General features: G+C 41.3%; 1 protein-coding gene across 1 annotated transcript in view; it reads right to left on the reverse strand.

The window, feature by feature from the left end:
* ALK (ALK receptor tyrosine kinase) overlaps window positions 1–23,131 on the reverse strand; it is a 747,102-nt gene extending 723,971 nt beyond the window's left edge. The window contains exon 1 of the mRNA XM_086323612.1: window positions 21,299–23,131. Coding sequence (XP_086179738.1) covers window positions 21,299–21,983 — 685 coding nt within the window. The 5' untranslated portion in view covers window positions 21,984–23,131. The remainder of the gene's footprint in view (window positions 1–21,298) is intronic.
* Between the last annotated feature and the right edge of the window lie 691 nt (window positions 23,132–23,822).

A 23,822-nucleotide genomic window follows, 5' to 3' on the forward strand; every position in this document is an offset into this window, starting at 1 on the left:
ATACTGGAGTGGGTTGCCATTTCCTACTCAGATGGGCGTATCCTTCCTTTAACCAGAGAGAAGAACCTCACTGTACACTTCAGGCTTTCAATGGAGACCCTAGAAAGATCAAACCTTAAGATGAGAACAAACTTGACAGAAGAATAAAGGCTCCTCTAAACTCCTTTAGCAAAGCTTGACAATAATCCTTGAAAGTATCAAATTGACGGGCAAGAAAAATTAATTGCCTGGCAAACAAAAGTTAACAGTCTTTAAATGAAGACAACAAAATCTATACAGTCAACAATGTAATATTTATAATATGTACCATCCAGTAAAAAATTATTAGGTATACCAAAGAGAAAGAAAATGTGACATTTAACTAAGAGAAAAACTGATCAATAGAAACAGACACAGAAACGACAAAATAATTTAAGTAGCAGAAAGAAACTTTAAAAAATTATGAGAGTCAATGTTTATTGAGTGCTTATTATATGCAAGGTACTATTGTTTTAACATTAGGTATTATCTCATTTATTTTCAAAATAGTCCTCTAAGAGATAATCTCTTTGTACCATTTTGAGGAAACTAAAGCCCCATACGGTTCGTAAACAACTTGCCTATGATCAATCCAGCTTTCAGATATAAAAGCCAAGATCTGAACCCAGGAAATCTGATTCTAATGGCTATCCTCTTTTCTATAGTACCAGACTGCCTCAGAAAGAACTTTAAAGCAGCTATTATTAATACATTCAAGGACTTTTTAAAAACATAATGAGGAAAGAAACACAAATGGAAGTAGATATTCTAGAGCTAAAAAATATAATACCTAAACTAAAAATATATTAGATGGGCTGGTTTATCATTGAATTAGACACTGTACAAGAAAATGGAACAAACTCTAAGACAAGCAAAAAAACTATCCAGATAAAAGTAGGGAGAGAAACAGGGCTGGGAAAAAAGTGAACAGACCCTTAATGAAATGTGAGAATACATTAATTGTAATAACAATTATAATTAAATTCTTAGGAAGAGGGAACAGAAAAAAACTACTTGAAAATTTTCCAAATATGATGAAAAATATAAACCTGCAGAATTGAGAGTCTCTCAGCAAATCCCAAGCAAGAAAAACACAAAGAAACCACAAGACACATTATAATCAAACTGTGGAAATTCCATGATAAACAAAAAATCTTACAGCAACCATGGGATGATGGGAAGGGAAACAAAAGGGAAAATAGAGATAAGAATTTATCTGACTTCTGATCAGAAACAAGACAAACCATGTAACAATAGAACAATACTAAAGTGCTGTCAACCTAAAATTATATCCAGTGAAAATCTTCAGAAATAAAAGCAAAATAAAGATACTCAGCAAACAGAATCTGAGCAAATTTTAATACTGAAGAATGGCACAACATTAAATATTAATGGATGAAAGAAAAATATTGTAGATGTAAAGTGATTCAAAAAAGAACAAGGAACTTCTCCTGCAGCCAAGACAGAGTAAGTCCACTAAATCTTATTACCCTGAGGCTGACAACCAAAAACTCTGGACAAAATACAAAAACAACTATCAAGGGACTCTGAAAAGTAAATAAAACCAGGAATATTTAGAAAGAAAGGAAAAGGAAAAACTTGGAAAAGCAACTCCTAAGGATTCTTGGAGAAATCATTTCTTTCTGGCCAAAAGGCCAGGTAAAGGGCATTGTGATCCAGAGAACATGTATCTTTGACATTCTTTTTTTTCTCTCTCAATTCATGATAAGTCCTCAGGAGAGTTAGCTTGGCTGGTGATGTCAACAGCCAAACTCTAATAGAAATCCTATAACAATCGTTATCATTCAGACCAGAAAACTGGAGGTGGGGGTGGGGTGGCCTGGGGCTCGAGAAGGGACCCCTTCAGGCCTAAGAGTGTGGAGGGAATCCCTGTTCTGGTTATCTTTATTAGCTCTTTGTTTTGCCTGAAGCCAACCTTAGTTAAAGGAGTTGTGCTGCAGTAGTACAAGTGGGTAAAACTGTGAATTTAAGGAAAATCTAAAAGAAGAGAGAGATGGAGAAGGAAATATGCAAATTCTGTAAAGAAACTGGCCACAGGTTCCAGCTCACCTGTGAGCAACACACGTGTGGACAGACTTAAAGCAAAGGCCTTAAGGACAAAACTAAGTTTTAAACCATAGTCAAGTCTCAGACCAAAGAACATTTAGTCAAATTTTCCTGAAAACAACCTAAAATTACTCAATATATAAAGAACAACAACAAAACAAAGGACAAAGTCTTAAGGAGAAAGATGATCAACAGATGCCAATAAGAAGATGATAAGATGCTAAAACTATCAAAGACTTTAAAGAAGCTATTATAACTATGTTCCATGAGTTAAACATACATATCTGAAAAATAGATGGAAAGGTAGTTGTCAGTAAGTAAATAGAAAACTTTTAATGGAAAATTTAAACTAAAAAAATATATCTAAAATAAAAAATTATCATAAAATGGAGATAACAGAGTAAAGATTCATTAAACTTGAAGACAGAGCATAGAAACTGTCCAACCTGCAGAACAAAAAGAAAAAAAAAATGAAAAATGAACTGAGCAGAGCCTCAGGAGCATGTGAGACAGTATCAAAAGGTCAAATAGTTGTTCAATTAGAGTACCAGAGAGGAGGAGAAAGATAATGGTGCAAGGGAAAAAATAAGGAAATAATGGCTGAAAACTCATCAAATATCATGAAAGACATAAACTTACAGATCAAGAATCTCAACAAATCACAAAGAGGACAGAATCAAATAAAACTTCATGCACAGATTCATCATAATCAAACTTCTGAAAACCAAAGACCAAAGAAAAATCTTAAAAATAGCTACATATAAGGGACAACAATTTAATGACAGAATTCTCACCAAAGGAGAGAAGAACATCATTCTTGAAGAGCAAAAAAAACCAAAAAAACAAAAAAAACACACAAACAAAAATGTCCACCCAGAATTCTGTGCCCAGTAAAAATACTCTTTATAAGTGAAGATGGAATAAGGACACTCAGATAAGGGGAAAACTAAGAGAATTTGTCACCAGAAGACCTGCTCTAAAAGAAATGCAAAAGGGAGCTTTTTAGGTTGATAGAAAATGATAAAATAGGGAAAACTGGAATTTTAATGAAGATGGAACAACAAGAGAAATGCTACATATCTGAGTAAATATGAAGGACTAGTTTTCTCCTCTTATTTAAAATATGAATAACTGCTGAAAAAAAAATTAAAACTGCTGTCTAGCAAGATTCTAAGTTATGTAGATAAAACATATATGATAACTGTAACACTAAGGGGGAAGACAAATGGACATACATAGTTGTAGAAAGTGAAAGTCACTAAGTCATATCTGACTCTTTATGACAGTCCATGAAATTCTCCAGGCCAGAATACTGGAGTGGGTAGCCTTTCCCTTCTCCAGGGGATCTTCCCCACCCAGGGACCGAACCCAGGTTACCCACATTTGCAGGCAGATTCTTTACCAGTTGAGCCACAAGGGAAGCCCAAGAATACTGGAGTGAGTAGCCTATTCCTTCTCCAGCTGATCTTCTCCACCCAGGAATCAAACTGGAGTCTCCTGCATTGCAGGCTGATTCTTTACCAACTGAGCTATCAGGGAAGCCTTACACATAGTTGTAAGCCATCTATATTTTACTTGAAGTATTAAAATGTCAACTCAAAATAAACTGTGAAAGCCCAAACATAAATAAAATCCCAAGAGCAAACACTAAAATAATAATATAAAAAGATGTAATGAAGACAAAAATTAAAACAAAAAAATATTCAAATAACTCAAAAGGAACCTGGAAAGGGATAATAGAAGAACAAAAAACATAAAGAGAAAATAATAATAACAAATGGTAGACCAAATCCAACCATATCAAACATAACATTAAATATATGTGTCTAACACATCAAGTAAATGATAGACATTGTGAGACTGAATTTTAAAAAGACACATAAAATCCAACAATATGTCTTCTACAAGAAATTCACTTTAAATAAATACATAGATTAAAAGTAAAAGGACAAATATTGCTCATTATTAGAGACATGCAAATCAAAACTACAATGAGATATCACCTCACACCAGTCAGAATGGCCCTCATCCAAAAGTCTACAAACAATAAATGCTGGAAACGGTGTGGAGAAAAGGGAACACTCTTGCACTGTTGGTGGGAATGTAAATTGATACAGCCACTATGGAAGACGCTATGGAGATTCCTTAAAAAACTAGGAATAAAACCACCATGCTGCTGCTGCATCGCTTTAGTCGTGTCCGACTCTGTGCGACCCCATAAACGGCAGCCCACCAGGCTTCCCGTCCCTGGGATTCTCCAGGCAAGAACACTGGAGTGGGTTGCCATTTCCTTCTCCAAAGCATGAAAGTGAAAAGTAAAAGTGAAGTCGCTCAGTCATGTCTGACTCTAGCAAGCCCATGGACTGCAGCCTACCAGGCTCCTCCATCCATGGGATTTTCTAGGCAAAAGTACTGGAGTGGGGTGCCATTGCCTTCTCCGTAAAACCACATGACCCAGCAATTCCACTCCTAGGCATACACCCTGAGGAAACCAAAATTGAAAGAGACACATGTATCCCATTGTTCATTGCAGCACTATTTACAATAAGCTAGAACATAGAAGCAACCTAGATGTCCATCGACAGATGAACGGATAAAGAACTTGTACTATATATACACAATGGAATATTCAGTTCAGTTCAGTCACTCAGTCGTGTCCAACTCTTTGCGACCCCATGAATTGCAGCATGCCAGGCCTCCCTGTCCATCACCAACTCCCGGAGTTCACTCAGACTCATGTCCATTGAGTCGGTGATGCCATCCAGCCATCTCATCCTCTGTCGTCCCCTTCTCCTCCTGCCCCCAATCCCTCCCAGCATCAGAGTCTTTTCCAATGAGTCAACTCTTCTCATGAGGTGGCCAAAGTACTGGAGTTTCAGCTTTAGGATCATTCCTTCCAAAGAAAGCCCAGGTCTGATCTCCTTCAGAATGGACTGGTTGGATCTCTTTGCAGTCCAAGGGACTCTCAAGAGTCTTCTCCAACACCACAGTTCAAAAGCATCAATTCTTTGGTGCTCAGCCTTCTTCACAGTCCAACTCTCACATCCATACATGACCACAGGAAAAACCATAGGCTTGACTAGACGAACCTTTGTTGGCAATGTAATGTCTCTGCTTTTTAATATGCTTTCTAGGTTGGTCATAACTTTTCTTCCAAGGAGTAAGCATCTTTTAATTTCATGGCTGCAGTCACCATCTGCAGTAATTTTGGAGCCCAGAAAAATAAAGTCTGACACTGTTTCCACTGTTTCCCCATCTATTTCCCATGAAGTGATGGGACCGGATTCCATTTTAACATTACATGATTATATTTGAAATAGAGGGCAAAAAAATCTTTAATCAATGATCTTAAGAAACTAGAAACAATTAGAGCAAATTAAACCCAAGGCAAACAAAATGAAAGAAAGACAATAAAATGAGAGCAGAAATCAGTGAAATTTAAATAAGAAAAATAACAGAAGAAATCAATATCACAAAGGTCATTTCTTTAAAATTCAGTGAAGTTGGTAAATTGGTATTCTCTACCCAGAATGATGAAAAAGAAAAGAGAAAGATGATGCAAATTACCAGCATCAAGAGTAAAAAAAGGGCATCACCACTGAGCCTACAAACATTAAAAATAAATAAATAAGGGAATATTATGAACAACCTAACTTGTTTTAATTCAACAAATTAGATGAACCAATTTTTTTAAGGATAAAAATGACCAAAGTTCACTAAAAAATAAACAGATAATATGAATAATCCTCTAATTAGTATTAAATAAATATATTTAGTATTTAAAAACCCTCCAGCAAAGACTACACCAGGCCAAGATGGCATCCGTACCGAATTCTACCAAAAATAATTCCAGAAAGAAAAACGTACAATTCTCTTCCAGGAAAAACAAAAGAAGAGGGAGCACTTCCCAACTCATTTTATGATCCCAGGATTACCTAGACCCTAAAGCTTGTCAAAGATAGTAAAAGAAAACTATACCAATAACTTTCATGAACATGAAGAAATTCTCACCAGGTATTAGGAAGCAGATCCAACAATATGTAAAAAGTATGATAAGTCATACCCATGTGGGATTTATCCAGGGAACTTAAAGCAAATCAACATTTGGAAGTTAAATACTGTAGTTCACATTTATCAAAGAAGAAGAAGAAAAACCACACGATCATCTCAATAGATGCTCAGTCTGAGGGAAGCCAGACACCAGGACACAAGGATGTTCCAATAATCCTGTGGAGAGGACCACCTGGTGAAGAACTGAGACCCCACCAATAGCCAGCATCAGCCAGCCAGTCATGTGAGTAAAGCACCTTGTAAGTAAATCCTGCAACCGCAGTCAAGCTTTAGGATGCCTACAGTTTTGGCTGATAGCTCATGAGAGACTCCATGCACAAATCACCAAGTCAACTGTTCCCAAATTCCTAATTCATAGGAACTATAAAAGATATTTATCATTATTTTGAACCACTAACTTTGGGGGTGATTTCCTATGCAATGTTAGATAACCAATACCTAGAAATACAAATCAAAAGCACAATGAGGTGCCACCACACACTGGCAATGCCAAATATTTTGAGGGATGTGGATAGAGCCAAGTAGAACTCTCATACATTACTGACAGGAGCAAAATACAGTACATATACCTTGGGAAAATGTTTTTTCAATTTCTAATAATGTTAAACATGCATTCACCACACAATCCAACAATTCTATAATGGATTTAAGATAATTTATAACGTATGTCCACAAAGTGAACTATATACACAATGTTCGTAACAGCTTTAGTCATGAGTGACCCAAACTGGAAACAATCTAAATGTCCATGAACAGATGAATGGATAAACAAATTGTTGACCCTTAAACAATGCAGAAGTTAGGGATACCTACACTCCTTGCAGTTGAAAACTTGCATATAATTTTTATTTGGCCCTTCCAATACAGGGTTTAATTCCTCCATACCGGCTGTTCCACATCAGTGGATTCAGCCAACTGTGGACTGTGTAGTATTTGTTGTTGAACAAATCCACACATAAGTGGACCCCCTCTAAGTTCACACTCAAATTGTTCAAGAATCAACTGTCTGTTCATACAATGAGATGAATAAAAAGAAACAAACTACTATTATAATACATACCAACTACACAAAAAAAATCTTAAAAGCATTAGAATTCTAAGTGAAAGAAGTCAGATACAAAAGAATATACTGTATGTTTTCATCCACAGAACAGACAAAACAAATCTATTGCAATAGAAATCAAATCAGATATTGCCTAGAGCAGGAAGTACTCGGTTCATTGCAAAAGGTCAAGGAAGACCCTCGGGGGTTTAGGAATGTTCTGTATACTAATTAGGAAGGTGGTTACACAGGTGTACACATTTATCAAACAAAACACTTAAAATAGGTGCATTTTATTGTATGTGAATTCTACTTCAATAAAATTGAAAATAACCATTATATAATGTTGGTCATAGGTTCAGATACAAGGTCAAAAATAATACTTCCAGGCCAAAAATAATCAAGTGTTCCTTCTCACGTCCTTCCCTCCCCAACCCCTATTCTCTGTCACTCTTGGCTTCCTTTACTACATCTATGCATCTCCATATCCAGAAAATAATCCCTGTCTTCTGTTTTCCTCGGTTACCTCTTCTTACACATTCCTCTCTGTTTTCCCACTTATATCTCTGTCATTCTCATTTTTATCTTTCTTTATATAAATATAGTTGTGCTCCTGCCCACTTTTTTCTGTCCCCTCTAAACTCTTTCTCTTTTCTTTAACTCACTTGAATGTAAGACCAAAGAATTTTGAAAATTTGATTTATTATTTGAATATTTTGTTAAATTTAAGACTGAGTACAAGAAATATTTGTGTTTTATTTAAATTATTTTATTTAAAATGAAATTATTAAGAGTTATTATGCACAATTTATTACATAGTCCTTGGTTGCTACTTTTCCCTCTTTGAGTTAATGACCTCACTTGTAACAGGGCTCCCTTTCCCTACTTTAGGAAGCTTTTGAAGCATCCATTCTGGCCACCAATGGAAGAAATGCAATCAAGAACTGGGGTAAAAAACTAATACTTGTTGAATACCAACTGTGTGTCAGGACTTTCTATATGCCTTATCCTATTCTCACAGTAACTCAGGAGATGGGTATTATTTTTCTCACTTTACAAATAAGAAAAACCAAAATTCAAAGAAGAAAATAAGTAGCCTTGGGCCAATAAATGGTATAGGAGGGCTTCAATCCCAGATCTTTTACTTATTCTACTATGGTTTATCCAAAGTCATGTATGGACGTGAGAGCTGGACCATAAAGAAGGCTGAGCACCGAAGAATTGATACTTTTGAACTGTGGTCCTGGCAAAGACTCTTGAGAGTCCCTTGGACTGCAAGGAGATCAAACAAGTCAATCCTAAAGGAGATCAACTCTGAATATTCTTTGGGAGGACTGATGCTAATCTGAAGCTCAAATACTTTGGCCACCTGATGCAAAGAGCCAACTCATTGGAAAAGACCTTGGTGCTTGGAAAGATTGAGAGCATGAGAAGGGGATGACAGAGGATGAGATGGTTGGATGGCATCATCAACTCAATGGACATGAGTTTGAGCAAACTCTGGGAAATAGGGAAGGACAGGGAAGCATGGTGTGCTGCAGTCCATGGTGTTGCAAAAAGTTGGACACGACTGAGCAACTGAACAACAACAACCCATTATTTAGAATAGGACCTTTTACTTTTGACTTTACAGAAGTCCAATTCCTCGATAAGAAAATGTATAAATGAATGGTGTCATATTCATATAAAGGAATACAACACAGCAAATTAAGAAAAAGAAAGACTGAATGTTGGCGCACAAAGACTGAATGTTGGCGCACAAAATGACCAATGAATCCTACATAAATCATGCTGAGTAAGAAAAGTCAGACACAAAATAATATATACTATATGATTCCATTTTACATGAAATTCAAAAATAGGCAAAACTAATTGATGATACTGGAGAAGGAAATGGCCCCACGATACGGATGATAAGGATGGTTATCTTGGTTAGGGGTTGAATACAGACTGCAAAAGGACAGGAGGGAACTTTCTGGGGATGCTAGAAATGTTTTGTATCTTCATCTGGGTGACGATTATATGGATGCTGTACATGTGAATTATCATCAAGCTGTACACAAAATCAATAGACTCAATCCACCTTATTTGTCATCCCTCAATTAAAAAACAAATCATTTTCTGATGCTAAAACACAGGTCCTATGTCCCACTACCAGAGATCCATTTCCAGAAAAGTCTGAAATTGAGCAAACTGATTTCAATGAAACAACCTCACTTTAGGAACCTTGGGAAGGGGCTTTACAAACACTTTTCAATGCTTCTGAGCTGTTAACTGAACCTTACGGCCTGCATCAAAGTCTGGGATGTTGCATAGCTGCTCTGAATGCCAAAGGTTGGGGGAACTATGTATGGATGAAGTAGAATCTTAGCACCTGTCATGATACTTATATATTCATTTTTCTACTTCCTTACATATTTATTTCTGAATAATCCAGAGTAGAGCCTTCCACATAGGTTATCTCATACAATGCAACAGCAACTCCGTGAGGTAGTCAAGACAAGATCTGTGTTATCTCCTTTAGGAAAACAAAACTCAGAGGCTCAAGGTGTTTAAGGGATTGCACAAGATTTCAAATACAATGAAGGCTAATATCATAAGAGAATCTAGGCCTCCTAGCTCCTAATCCAGTGTTCTGTTCACCAAGAAAATATATACATATATATTTATTTATTTATTTATTTATTTTAATTATGTGGGCTGAGAATGTAAAAAAGATCTACAAAGAAGTTCCACCCATGCCCAAGTTCACAAATCCATATTCTGATGAAAACTGAATAAAATATAAGTGAGAGAAAAAACCATAACCAATGGTTTAAATTTTCCTTCTGATTTCCTTTGGTTATCTGCCTGATTTCCTTTAAGCTTGCCTAGATTTGCTTTGTTTTACTTTCATACTTTTTTTCATACCTACCCTTTAGCCTTTTCCTTACTCAAGGGAATTCAGACTGCCTACTTCTTCATGCACCTGCTGTCACTTAGCCAGAAAGGGATGAATAAGGGAACAAAGTCTCTTAATTAACCATGTGGTTAGGTGTATCTGCCCCAAAGGAGCTCTCTTTCTGACATGTTCTTGGGTTTCCCACTTTCTGGAATGTCTATGTTGTATCACCAAATGGATTTGATAAAATTTCCCTGGGAAAGGACCTAAGCTAAGAACAGTTCTGCTGGAAAATTAATCATAATATTTACTGAAGAAAAAAAAAGCTATTTTGAGAAATCTGGCTCACCCAAAAATATATGGGGTACCTCCCACCTCCTTACTATCTCACCACCAGGCCAACACTTGCTTTGAACTGCTCCAATCTCACACCTTGACTGTGGAAAGAACTCACGTAATTACTAGGTTAAGAAACACTGGCCATGCCCTAGATTGGAGGACAAAGCAAAGGTTCTAAGAAAGAAGGCATTCACAGGGCTCCTTACTTGCTATTCACAGGACTCCTTATTTGCTATTCTCTCTACATGACCCCTGGATCTATAACCATCCTCACCAATACTCATGTTCATCTACTCTCAAGCAGAGATGATAACCATGTGCATCTTTTGGAGGCAGTGGTTCATCTATGGCTCACAAAAAAACACCATCTATAAAATGCAGTGTGGATGCTTAGCAACTTATTTTAGGTTAAGGTGATTTCCTAAGAAATTAGGAATGTGGTCCACTGGAGAAGGGAGTGGCAAACCACTACAGTACTCTTGCTTTGAGAACCCCATGAACAGTATGAAAAAGCAAAATGATAGGATACTGAGAGGAACTCCCCAGGTCGGTAGGTGCCCAATATACTACAGAAGATCAGTGGAGAAAACTCCAAAAAGAATGAAGGAATGGAGCCAAAGCAAAAACAATACCCAGTTGTGGATGTGACCGGTGATAGAAGCAAGGTCAGATGCTGTAAAGAGCAATATTGCATAGGAACCTGGAATGTTAGGTCCATGAATGAAGGCAAATTGGAAGTGGTCAAACAGGAGATGGCAAGAGTGGACATTCTAGGAATCAGCAAACTAAAATGAACTGTAATGTGTGAATTTAACTCAGATGAATATTATATCTAAGAAGTGGAGTAGCCATCATGGTCAACAAAAGAGTCCAAAATGCAGTACTTGGATGCAGCCTCAAAAATGACAGAATGATCTCCGTTCGTTTCCAAGGCAAACCATTCAATATCATGGTAATCCAAGTCTATGCCCCAACCAGTAATGCTGAAGAAGCTGAAGTTGAACGGTTCTATGAAGACCTACAAGACCTTTTAGAACTAACACCCAAAAAAGATGTCCTTTTCATTATAGGGGACTGGAATGCAAAAGTAGGAAGTCAAGAAACACCTGGAGTAACAGGCAAATTTGGCCTTGGAATACGGAATGAAGCAGGGCAAAGGCTAATAGAGTTTTGCCAAGAGAACGCACTGATCATAGCAAACACCCTCTTCCAACAACACAAGAGAAGACTCTACAAATGGACATCACCAGATGCTCAACACCAAAATCAGATGGATTATATTCTTTGCAGCCAAAGATGGAGAAGCTCTATACAGTCAACAAAAACAAGACTGGGAGCTGACTGTGGCTCAGATCATGAACTCCTTATTGCCAAATTCAGACTTAAATTGAAGAAAGTAGGGAAAACCACTAGACCATTCAGGAATGACCTAAATCAAATCCCTTATGATTATACAGTGGAAGTGAGAAATAGATTTAAGGGACTAGATCTCATAGAGTGCCTGATGAACTATGGACAGAGGTTCGTGACATTGTACAGGAGACAGGGATCAAGACCATCCCCATGGAAAAGAAATGCAAAAACCAAAATGGCTGTCTGGGGAGACCTTACAAATAGCTATGAAAAGAAGAGAAGCGAAAAGAAAAGGAGAAAAGGAAAGATATAAGCATCTGAATGCAGAGTTCCAAAGAATAGCAAGAAGAGATAAGAAAGCATTCCTTAGCGATCAAGGCAAAGAAATAGAGGAAAACAGCAGAATGGGAAAGACTAGAGATCTCTTCAAGAAAATCAGAGATACCAAGGGAACATTTCATGCAAAGATGGGCTCGATAAAGGACATAAATGGTATGGACCTAACAGAAGCAGAAGATATTAAGAAGAGGTGGCAAGAATACACAGAAGAACTGTACAAAAAAGATCTTCACAACAGAGATAATCACGATGGTGTGATCACTGACCTAGAGCCAGACATCGTGGAATGTGAAGTCAAGTGGGCCTAAGAAAGCATCACTATGAACAAAGCTAGTGGAGGTGATGGAATTCCAGTTGAGCTATTCCAAATCCTAAAAGATGATGCTGTGAAAGTGCTGCATTCAATAGGCCAGCAAATTTGGAAAACTCAGCAGTAGCCACAGGACTGGAAAAGGTCAGTTTTCGTTCCTATCCCAAAGAAAGGCAATGCCAAATAATGCTCAAACTACCGCACAATTGCACTCATCTCACACGCTAGTAAAGTAATACTCAAAATTCTCCAAGCCAGGCTTCAGCAATATGTGAACCGTGAACTTCCTGATGTTCAAGCTGGTTTTAGAAAAGGCAGAGGAACCAGACATCAAATTGCCAACATCTGCTGGATCATGGAAAAAGCAAGAGAGTTCCAGAAAAACATCTATTTCTGCTTTATTGACTATGCCAAAGCCTTTGACTGTGTGGATCACAATAAACTGTGGAAAATTCTGAAAGAGATGGGAATACCAGACCACCTGATCTGCCTCTTAAGAAACCTATATGCAGGTCAGAAAGCAACAGTTAGAACTGAACATGGAACAACAGACTGGTTCCAAATAGGAAAAGGAGTCCATCAAGGCTGTATATTGTCACCCTGCTTATTTAACTTCTATGCAGAGTACATCATGAGAAATGCTGGGCTGGAAGAAGCACAAGCTGGAATCAAGATTGCTGGGAGAAATATGAATAACCTCAGATATGCAGACGACACCACCCTTATGGCAGAAAGTGAAGAGGAACTAAAAAGCCTCTTGATGAAAGTGAAAGAGGAGAGTGAAAAGTTGGCTGAAAGCTCAACATTCAGAAAACTAAGATCATGGCATCTGGTCCCATCACTTCATGGGAAATAGATGGGGAAATAGTGGAAACAGTGTCAGACTTTATTTTTTTGGGCTCCAAAATCACTGCAGATGGTGACTGCAGCCATGAAATTAAAAGATGCTTACTCCTTGGACGGAAAGTTATGACCAACCTAGATAGCATATTAAAAAGCAGAGACATTACTTTGCCAACAAAGGTCCTTCTAGTCAAGGCTATGGTTTTTCCAGTAGTTATATATGGTTGTGAGAGTTGGACTGTGAAGAAAGCTGAATGCCAAAGAATTGATGGTTTTGAACTGTGGTGTTGGAGAAGACTCTTGAGAGTCCCTTGGACTGCAAGGAGATCCAACTAGTCCATTATAAAGGAGATCAGCCCTGGGTGTTCTTTGGAAGGAATGATGCTAAAGCTGAAACTCCAGTACTTTGGCCACCTCATGCGAAGAGCTGACTCATTGGAAAAGACTCTGATGCTGGGAGAGATTGAGGGCAGGAGGAGAAGGGGACAGCAGAGGATGAGATGGCTGGATGGCATCACCGACTCGATGGACATGAGTTTGGGTAAACTTCGGGAGTTGGTGATGGACAGGGAGGCCTGGCGTGCTGCAATTCATGGGATGGCAAAGAGTTGGACACGACTGAGTGACTGAACTGAACTGAACTGAATTTTCTAAGACAGCCTCCCAATTCAAGTCCCTGGGCTCTGTGTCTCCATGAAATTTCAAAGATTTAATTGCTTTTCATGGGCTCATGTCCATTAACCACTTAGGACTTCGCATCTCTCCATGGCATCTGGTCCCATGACTTCATGGCAAATAGATCGGCAAACAGAGGAAACAGTTGCTGACTTTATTTTTCTGGGCTCCAAAATCACTGCAGATGCTGACTGCAGCCATGAAATGAAAAGAAGCTTGCTCCTTGGAAGGAAAATTATGACCAACCTAGACAGCATATTAAAAAGCAGACATTACTTTGCCAATGAAGGTCCTTCTAGTCAAGGCTATGGTTTTTCCAGTAGTCATGTATGGATGTGAGAGTTGGATTATAAAGAAAGCTGAGTGCAGAAGAATTGAGGCTTTTGAACTGTGGTGTTGGAGAAGACATTTGAGAGTCCCTTGGACTGCAAGATCTAACCAGTCCATCCTAAAGGAGATCAGTCCTGAGTGTTCACTGGAGGGACTGATGTTGAAGCTGAAACTCCCAATACTTTGGCCATCTCATGCCAAGAATTGACTCATTTGAAAAGACGCTGATGCTGGGAAAAACTGAAGGCAGGAGGAGAAGGGGATGACAGAGAATGAGATGGTTGTATGGCATCACTGACTCAATAGACATGGGTTTGGGTTGACTCCGGGAGTTGGTGATGGACAGGGAGGCATGCCGTGCTGAGGTTCATGGGGTTGCAAAGAGTCAGACATGATTGAGTGGCTGAACTGAACTGAACTGAACTGCATCTGACAATGGGGGGCTTCCCTGGTGGTTCAGATGGTAAAGAATCCATCTGCAATGTGGGAGACCTGGGCTTGATCCCTGGGTTGGAAAATCTCCTGGAGGTAGGCATAGAAACCCACTCCAGTATTCTTGCTTGGAAAATCCCCATGGACAGAGGTGCCTGTGGGCTACAGCCCATGGCGTCAAAAAGAGTCAGACATGACTGAGCGACTAACCACAGTATACATCTGACAATGAATGATGAGGCTAGAAATGTACAGGAAGGGCACAGCTCCAGCTAATTACAATAAAGGAGTTGCCAGAGGCCAGTGGTCCAGCATGTCTACGGACATGGTAAGGCCTGGACTGCACAGATCATTCTGAGAGAAGATCCACCATCTGAAAACTACTGCTCTATAATGCCTCTATCTTTTTCTTTCTCAGCATTCATTTCCTTACTTTCACAAAGTTAAGACTTTGTTTATTTCTAGACAAAAAAAAAAAAGAATTGGATTGTAAATATGCCACTTGATTCTCTGGACTGAATCCAAGGTCAAAAGGCCTATAAGAAGATAATGTGAAGTGAAGTTGCTCAGTCGTGTCTGACTCTTTGTGACCCCATAGACTGTAGCATACCAGGCTCCTCTGTCCATGGGATTTTCCAGGCAATAGTACTGGAGTGGATTGCCATTTCCTTCTCCAGGGTATCTTCCCAACCCAGGGCTCGAACCCAGGTCTCCCGCTTTGTAGACAGATGCTTTACCATCTGAGCCACCAGGGAAGTCAAAGTAAATGCCACACCTCAACACCTCTTTTCATCTACATTTCTGGCAAAGACAGGTCTTCCGTGATGGAATAATAGAAACTGTCATCCTGGTCACTCCCCATTTCCTCTGGATCTCACCTCTCATCTCTTAGGAGTTAGAAGTTAGTTGTATGGGGAACACACAGCATCACAATTGCTGCCAGGGCTGCCACGTATTGCCACACACAAGGACTGCACAAGTCCAGATGGCACCATTCAAATAGGCTAAAATGTATATGGAACCCTTGTAATTGCAGAGTACACAACCTGCACAACCAGATGCTGGAGTGGTGCTGCTTCTAGGAAAAAATATAATTGTGCATATTGATGGAGCAGTTTATGATGTTTCAGGTTTTGGATTAAGATTTGCATGTGCTGTGCTTTGTCGCTCAGTCATGTCTGACTCTTCAAGACCCCATGGATTGCAGCCCACTTGTCCATGGGGATTCTTCAGGCAAGAATACTGGAGTGGGTTGCCATGCCCTCCTCCAGGGGATCTTCCCAATCCAGGGATTGAAAACAGGTCTCCCACACTGAAGGCAGATTCTTTACCCACTGAGCCATCAGGAAAGCCCTAAGATTTACATGCATCACCTAATTTAATATTCAGGACATGATCTTGAGATAGGAACTATTTACTACAACCATTTTCAAATGATCAAACCAGGCCTTAAAGATTTTAAGAAATCTTTTTTTTCCAAGTCATGGCTATTGCCCACCAAATATTTATTATACGACCTTCTGAAAAAGATAACGTAAAGCTTTTTGTCTATTTACATGTCTTGGTTATTTATAGTATGCACCTTGAGATGATTCCCTTAGTGGAAAGAGCTCTGATTTGAAGGCAGGATATGTGGTCCCAGTCAGTATTCTAATATATCCTTTAGCAAGTCATAACCTTTCAACATATGAATGAAAGTTTTCAGGTCTAAAACTTTCTACCTAAATGACCTTGAAACAATGTTATCAAACTTCTGGATTTCAATTACTCTACTTACAAAATAAAGCAAATATTTGCCCTTCCTACTGTATGATTGGTAAAAATGACAAATGTTAAAATGATTTATAAATTATAAAGTCCTATACAACTGTAATAGGACATTAATAATGACTATTTTAAAAAGCAAAATATCCTTTCCAAATCAGGATGGGCAAATTTCTATGAAGTGTTGTCAGGCAGTAATTCTGAGAGTGGCAATAAGCTGCAACTTTTGCTCACACAACTCTCCTTCTTTTCTCCTACCCACAGGCCAGTCCCTCTTTACCGTCTGCAGACAAACTGCCTTATAAAAGCTTTCATTTTTATTCATGATACTACTCTCCTCCCACATTCCACATAAAACCCCTCATGAACCTTCTTTCTCTTTTGTAAATTTGTGAAAGGATCAATAGGATTCAGAAGAAGTGCATTTTTCAAATAGCTGTATATATTCTCAGCATTTCAAAGGGTTTTCAGTAGCCAGTAAGAGTTCACCAAATCTAGAACTGATCTCATCTTCTCAAGATCCAAGTACCTTTTGTCTTGCCCAATGACTTGATGCCACACACATGAATAAATATATCTTTAATGTATAGTTCTGGGTGAGTGTGACTCCCCCTAGTGAATATACAAAAACCTCAGAGAACATTCTTGTTTAATCTAGGGATAAAGAAGAATAAACTCATTAATTTCAAAACAGTATTTTCAAGATACCAACAATGTTCTTGTAAGCACTTCCCACAAACTTCAAAGATACATATGCAATTATTTTCTCTTCCCCCTGGTAACATCAAAACCCAGAGGCTCTCCAGAACTGCATCCCAAAAAACCCAACTCCTGATGCTGTTCTCCATCCCAGCTCTTCTGTCTTCTGCAGCTTCTCAACATTTGAAAATATAGAACTGATTAATTATGAATGCTGTGGCTTGTCTGACCCACATCTCACCTTACTCTTTTGCTCCTTTGGAATTCCATTCCATAGTCAGAGGAATATCAATTTCAGAAAATAAGGTTTCCCTGATATCTAACCTGAAGTTTCCTTCTGCAAGTCTCATCCTATTACTTCTGTGGGCCACAGTAAATAACTCTTCCCCTTCACTGCCACTCTCCCTCTTCAGAGATTTGTAGATTGTTACCATGGCTTCCCCTTCATCACCACTTAGCCCAGCCATATATATTTAATTTTTTTCATCTTTTGTCTTAAATCAGTCCATTCAACTCTTAAATCAGCTCTCTGCTCTTCTCTGGACTAACTCCAACTCTCCCAATTCACCTCCAATAACTGATATCCCTTCTGGGAGCTCCAATTTACTATCTTCCTTCCCTCTCTTTGCCCTTTCCAGAAATGAAATAGGAAGGGACTAACAGATATGTGAGGTCAAGGGTCAGGAATATTGCATTGTATATACCTAATCTAAATTGCTTAAGCCTCTCCATAGTACATATAAAGTCCCAAGTCATATATGCCCTTTCCTGGAATGAGAAGGCAGGTATTAACAGTGAAACAAGCCCTCTTATCCCACAGATCATTATCCTCTAGGCTTCTGCCTGGAGGACGGCAGAAGCAAGATGTCAAGACATTTACACAACAGGTTACAAAGTAGAGCTATGGGCAATGTGGTAGCCTCCAGGCAGACATCATTTTTGAGGTTTGGGCTGTCCCAAGATAGGGCACACCATTTGTATAGTCCCAGTAACTCTCTGTACCTCTTTTCAATGAATGGGTGTTCTGGAGAACTACTTCCGACTTTTCATATGTTGATCTCATTTATGAATTCACAATAACCCTCAAAGAAACACCATGTTAATGTCTCTCAGACATCCTTTTGTTCTCTCAGATAGCCCAAACTGCAAGTGATATGAAGGTATTGCTTTGTTCTAACTAGGTGCTTTTCCATTTTTTACCACATTCCTAGTCATGGTCTGTTCAGGTTTGGTACCCTACCTTTAGTCTGAGACAAATGGGCTACCCCAGGCCTCTCAAAACAAGGGTTGGCAGAAGACCCATCCTCTCCACTTTCTTCCCCACAGACAGCCCACCAGCAAGACCATTCCCCTCTAGATTAGACCATCAGTTACTCAGGCAGAAACAGGGAGAAATTTACTGAGCTGTGCCTATTTTTCTTCACTTAATTGAAGATCCTATGTCACACAACAGTTAAATGCCTTTTCTGTAAGTCAGAGTCTATATAAAAAGAATAAATCCATTTCCTCAAACATGATAAATAGCATAATTAGTCTAAGTGTGACTAATTGTTCCAAGTGTGAGAACCTAAACTTCAGTTTTGATACAAGAAAATTTGATAAAAAGAAAATGAATGAAACCACAATAATATATATTGCCCCAAACATAAAACATGATACAGAAGGGTGTGCCCAGTCCCTCCACAGGAAGTCTGCAGTAGAGACTGTATCTAAATGAGGCTGAGGAAGCAGTGATAAGGCGAGAACCTAGTCCTGCATGGCCAGCTGCCTAACTGCAGACAGCATATGTCTCAGAGCAGGAGAGTCCAGCCTGTTCCAAGTGTGATCACCACAAGGCCTGAAGTGGTTTTCAATAAGCTGTCTGTCTCCCTGGAGGTCATGGGGAGCTCATCCAGTTACACTTAGTGTCTTATTTGATCCCATCAATAATCATTTGATCCCAATACTGCTGAAAAATGCTTGGCTAAAATTTCTAGCCTTTTAATGGCAGAATCCTGGCTCTTTCTAAAACTAGCATTGCTAGATGTGTCAAATGATGCATAAGGGCTTCGTCCTGCTGCCAAATGGACTGTGTTGCTGAGGGAGGATTTGGGATGTTCACTGTGCTTCCCTACAACCAGTAGCAGAGCAGCTCCCAGAGCACACTAATCTCTACATGAAACTCCCTCACTCAGCAGCTCCAACTCCTCATCAAATGTTTGACTGGAGTATATTCTTCAAAAGCATTAAGTGTGTGACTCCCCAGAGGCAGCAGTGATAACTTCAAGCAACCTGCTTGTTTATAGTAGGTAAGTTCAGAGCTGTAGAAAGGACCCCTTTGCCTATACCATCAGCATCTAGACTGCTAGGGCCTGCCTATATAACAAAAAATGATAGGAAAGTTTCAGAGATGCTCAGAGACATGAAAGTGGGAGAAAATCTGCATTCCCAGAGAAGTAATTTTTATATCCATTACACAAACATTAGGCACTAAAAGAGAATGTTGCATGTATAAACCATGGAAGCCAAGACAACATTAAAGCACAGCTGTTCTTTACAAAAGTATCTGTAGCGAGACAACAGTATTGGTCTCTATCTCAGTTCACAGAAAGCACTATCAAATTCATCAGATCTTGTCTCTTGCCACAGGCTAGTATAAATTCCAACACTGAACATAAAGGGGTCATTTTAGGTGCCAATACCACTAGCGCTAATGCTGAAATATGTATCCAGACTCTGTTTTCCATGGGGATCACATACCAGTGTATTTTCTCTGCAATGACTGAGAAACCTCAGCTTCAGAATATCCCTTCATGAAACTACTGGGTATATGTGGGAGTGGGAGTGTGTGTGTGTGTGTGTGTGTGTGTGTGTGTGTGTTGGGACAAACATGGGAGATACTTGTAGCTCTATATTAGGCTTTTTTCCAATGCTTTCCATCCTATTAATACAGAGACATTAGTAACCAGTGGAGCATGAGAATTTCATTTATTTCTGACAACGAGAATGATAGAAAAGATGCCGGGTTTTACTCAATGAAATTAGTGTAGGCATTTAAAAGGCATGCTTTCTCTTCTGTGCTTTCTCATTCATTTACATTTTATATTTTATTCACAAGACTTTCCCCAATGGTCTTACAAAAGAAACATCCATTCAAAACCACCTGGTTTTCCCAGTTAAAGGATATTATAGGAAGACTTAGAAGTAAGTGCCTAAATACACAACCCCAACTCAGTGAATATGGGAAGAAAATGAGAGTAAATGAAATATAAACCTCATTTCAGGAGTCTCCAGCAGCGAGATCTGCAGAGAAATGGGCCTTCCAGAAACAGGCATTCAGATCTGCTAACACAGATACTCAAGCTAAGAACTGCAGTGAAGGAACTGGGGGCAGGGAGAGAAAGGGAAATCAACTACTGTCTCTTCCTGGCTTCAGAGTGACTCCCCCAAAGGAAAACAATCTTGGCTACTTTGCTCCCTCTCTCCACATCTCCCTCCATTCCCCTGTCACCTGTCCCTTAGTTCCTCTGGGGCTCTCCCAATACATCCGAGAGGAAGAACAAGAGTCTGTGAGTGGACAGGAACTGGGATTAGGTGGAGAGCAGAATGAATTAATGAAGAAGAGGCCATTCCTAGGTAAGTCAACATTTGAAGAGGATAGCTGGGTGGGATTCAATAATAAGGAGTTCTATATTCCCTGAGAAAGTATATCACATTCCCCAAATTTGTGGAGGCCAGGAAGAGTAACTAAGGGAAAGAAAGAAAGGTAACAGCTGAAATCTAGAACTAAGCTCTCAGAATGCAAAAGTAATAGAGGGATTTCAACTCTCCTAGGAGCCCCAAATAAAGGACATCCAATCTTGGCTGCAACCCTGTGCCTGTCAGTAGAGTCATTCTATCAAGAACAGGAAACTTTTTCCCCCCGGACATGGTTGCTGAGAAGGAAGGGAGAGTCCCTTGGGGAGTAACTGCGTTCAAGGAGTAAATATAGTCTAACTGGGGAAGGAGGTTTGAGGAAGAAAAAAGAGCTAAGAACCATGGGCTGAGGTTTTGGAAATCGGGGTTAGTTGACAGTGGCTGTAAATTGATATGTGTTAAAACAACAACAACAACAACAACAAACAAATCCCGAACCACTCAGGCGGGAGCTGCTCACCGGTCCCAAAGATCTGGAAGAGAAGGCGGGGCTGGGAGGCGCGGATCGCGGCGGACAGTCTTCCCTCTCTGCCCACTTCAGACACCTTCTTCTCCGGCATCAAGCGGATCCTCAGCCGCCCTTCGCCGTGTCGAATCCACCAGCTGAACAGATCAGTAAGGTTGAACTGAAGCAGCCCCGTAGTCGCCTCCTCTGGAGGCCCGACGCAGCCCTCTAGGATCGCCTCCTCTCCAAGCTCCAGCACCAGCTGCTTGGCGCGCCGAAGCTTGCGAATTGAGCCTCCCTTCAGCACCCTGGACAGCGCCCGTGCTTGAGCCGGGGTGGGAGAGCTGGCGCCTGCTGTCCACGAGACCCCGGGTGGTGGCCCCACCAGCCTAAGCAGTGGGGCGCAGTCGAGAGCCAGCGAGCCGCGCGCCTCCAGCCGGCCAGCCCTTGGCTCCGAGGGGGACGGCGGCGGCAGCAGCAGGTCCCGGGCGTAGACGCGAAAAAGCGAGGGCACCACAAAGTCCACCGCCAGGCTCTTCCTCTGCAGACGCGAGTAGCTAAGTGGCTCCCGGGGCTGCAGGGCCGGCCCTATGGCCGGAGAGCCCATGCGCTGGCCGGTCTCGATCCCAGTCCCGAAGCCTGAGGCTGCCGGTGAAAGCAGCAGCAATACCAGCAGCCACAGAAGCCCTATGGCTCCCATCCCGCCAAAGGAGGACTGTTAATGCTAGAGCTTCGACTCCCCGGGATCCAGACTCACCCTCCGCTCCCCCTCAGATGAGAAGGGGTTCCTAACAGTCGTTGGTCCTGACAGGCTCGTTCCACCAGATATCGGGGGACTGTCCGTGCACTAGATTTCCTTTCTTCCAACTGCGAGGAGAGCAGGAATCTCAATAAAACAGGACTGGAAGCTCAGGGGCGTGTCAAGAGACCCTGAAGCGCGAAGGGCTCAGCAGCTGGGACCCTATGCCTCTCGAGCGCCGCGCAGAATGCCGCGCCCCCGTCCGTTGATCGCCGCGCTTTGGAATGAGAGAGACTACTATGGTTGACGGGAGATGGCAATTAGGTACCGTCCTCTCCTGCCCCTCGCGGCCTGAGCTGTGGTCTATCCACTCTTGAGCGGCCTCCAACCCTTTGCAACTTTTGTGCCGGGAACGGTGGCTCCGAGCTGGTATTTGGTGTCCCGGCCGCCTCCTGAGCTGCTTTCGGCTCTTCTGAGCTCCTCTTCCGCGTCTATTAGGGAAACGAGGGCACCAGCTGTTTTCTCGCGCACCCTCCCGCGACCCTCCGCAGCGGGAGGTCTTTGAACTGCACTACTAGCTGAACTTCTGGACCTGAATCGAGCCGTCGCGTTGCGGAGCAGAGGCTCAGGCCGCCGCCGTTCAAGTTTACATCGTCCTTGCTATCCTCCCGCGTCTGGTCTCAGAGTTCTCAGGCACCAAAGTGGCCCCGGCGGCAGAAGCGGAGTGAAAGCATTCAGGGACCAAAAGCCCGAAATCTTGCTGCCCCCTCCTCACTCATCGGCAGCTCCTGCGGCTTCAGTGGCTGGGCAGAAGGTGGCCGGAAGTCGCCTCTGTGCCCCGCGACCCTCTGGGCCGCGGCAGCCAGGGTGCCAGCTGCTACTGCCGCTGCAGCCCCGGGAGCCGCTCTATCGCATCTGCCTGTTGGCCCGCCACTTGCAGCTGGCGGAGCCGCGAGCGCGCGCCGGGAAGGGGCCGGGCCGAGGCGGGGGCGGGGTTCGAACGCCAACTCCTCACCGCGGCTGGGCCCACGCAGCCCCGCCCCGCCCCGCTCCGCTCACCCGCCAGCCAATGGTGAGGCGAGGTCGACTTCTTATGCAAATCTGCAGAGGGCCCCCCCGCTTTCATTGAGAAAAGCACAAAGCCCGCCCTAGCCTCCCTCCACCCCTCTTCCCTCTCTCGCTCCACCTCTGCCAGATTCCCTGCCCTATGTCGCTTCTGTGTGAACAGGAGCGTGTATCAGATAAATAGTAGGACTGGAAGAGGCCTTTGTAATCAAGTATTCTAATTTAGCATTTAGAGAAGTAAACGAATCCGACTTCGGAAAAAGCAGTTCTGGAATAAAACTGGAGGCCAGGGGACGGGCAGAAGGGAGGGGCAGAGTGACATTGCCAACTCTGGGCTTGGATTAGGGCCCTTAGACAGAGTCTTATTTGACCCTTCCATTATTTGAAAGCATTCCTGGAGAACCTGGTGATCCCATCATCCACACAGGATAAAATGGTGCGGAGGTCGGAGTGAGCATTTGGGGGGTAAGAGGGAGGGTGGAAGTGGCTCGCGTTCTTGCAGAGTTGCGATTCAGCTATAACAAATATTTCAGACCGCAGTCACGCCGTGTTTTCTCAGAATGGTGTTTAAATAGTGTTACTTCCTTTACTCTCTGCAAGGTAAATATTTTAAACTCTAGTTTTAGAGGAAACTGAGTCACAGAGATCTTAACTGATTTTCCTAGGATCTAATAGTCCTACGTGCCTCCCAAGCTCTTACTCATGCCTCTTAACCACTGCTCTTAATCATACCCC

The sequence above is a fragment of the Bos grunniens genome, chromosome 11 (assembly GCF_055505025.1).
Source record: "Bos grunniens cultivar Pamir isolate PY7600 chromosome 11, Bosgru_T2T1.0, whole genome shotgun sequence".
Taxonomy (NCBI): Eukaryota; Metazoa; Chordata; class Mammalia; order Artiodactyla; family Bovidae; genus Bos; species Bos grunniens.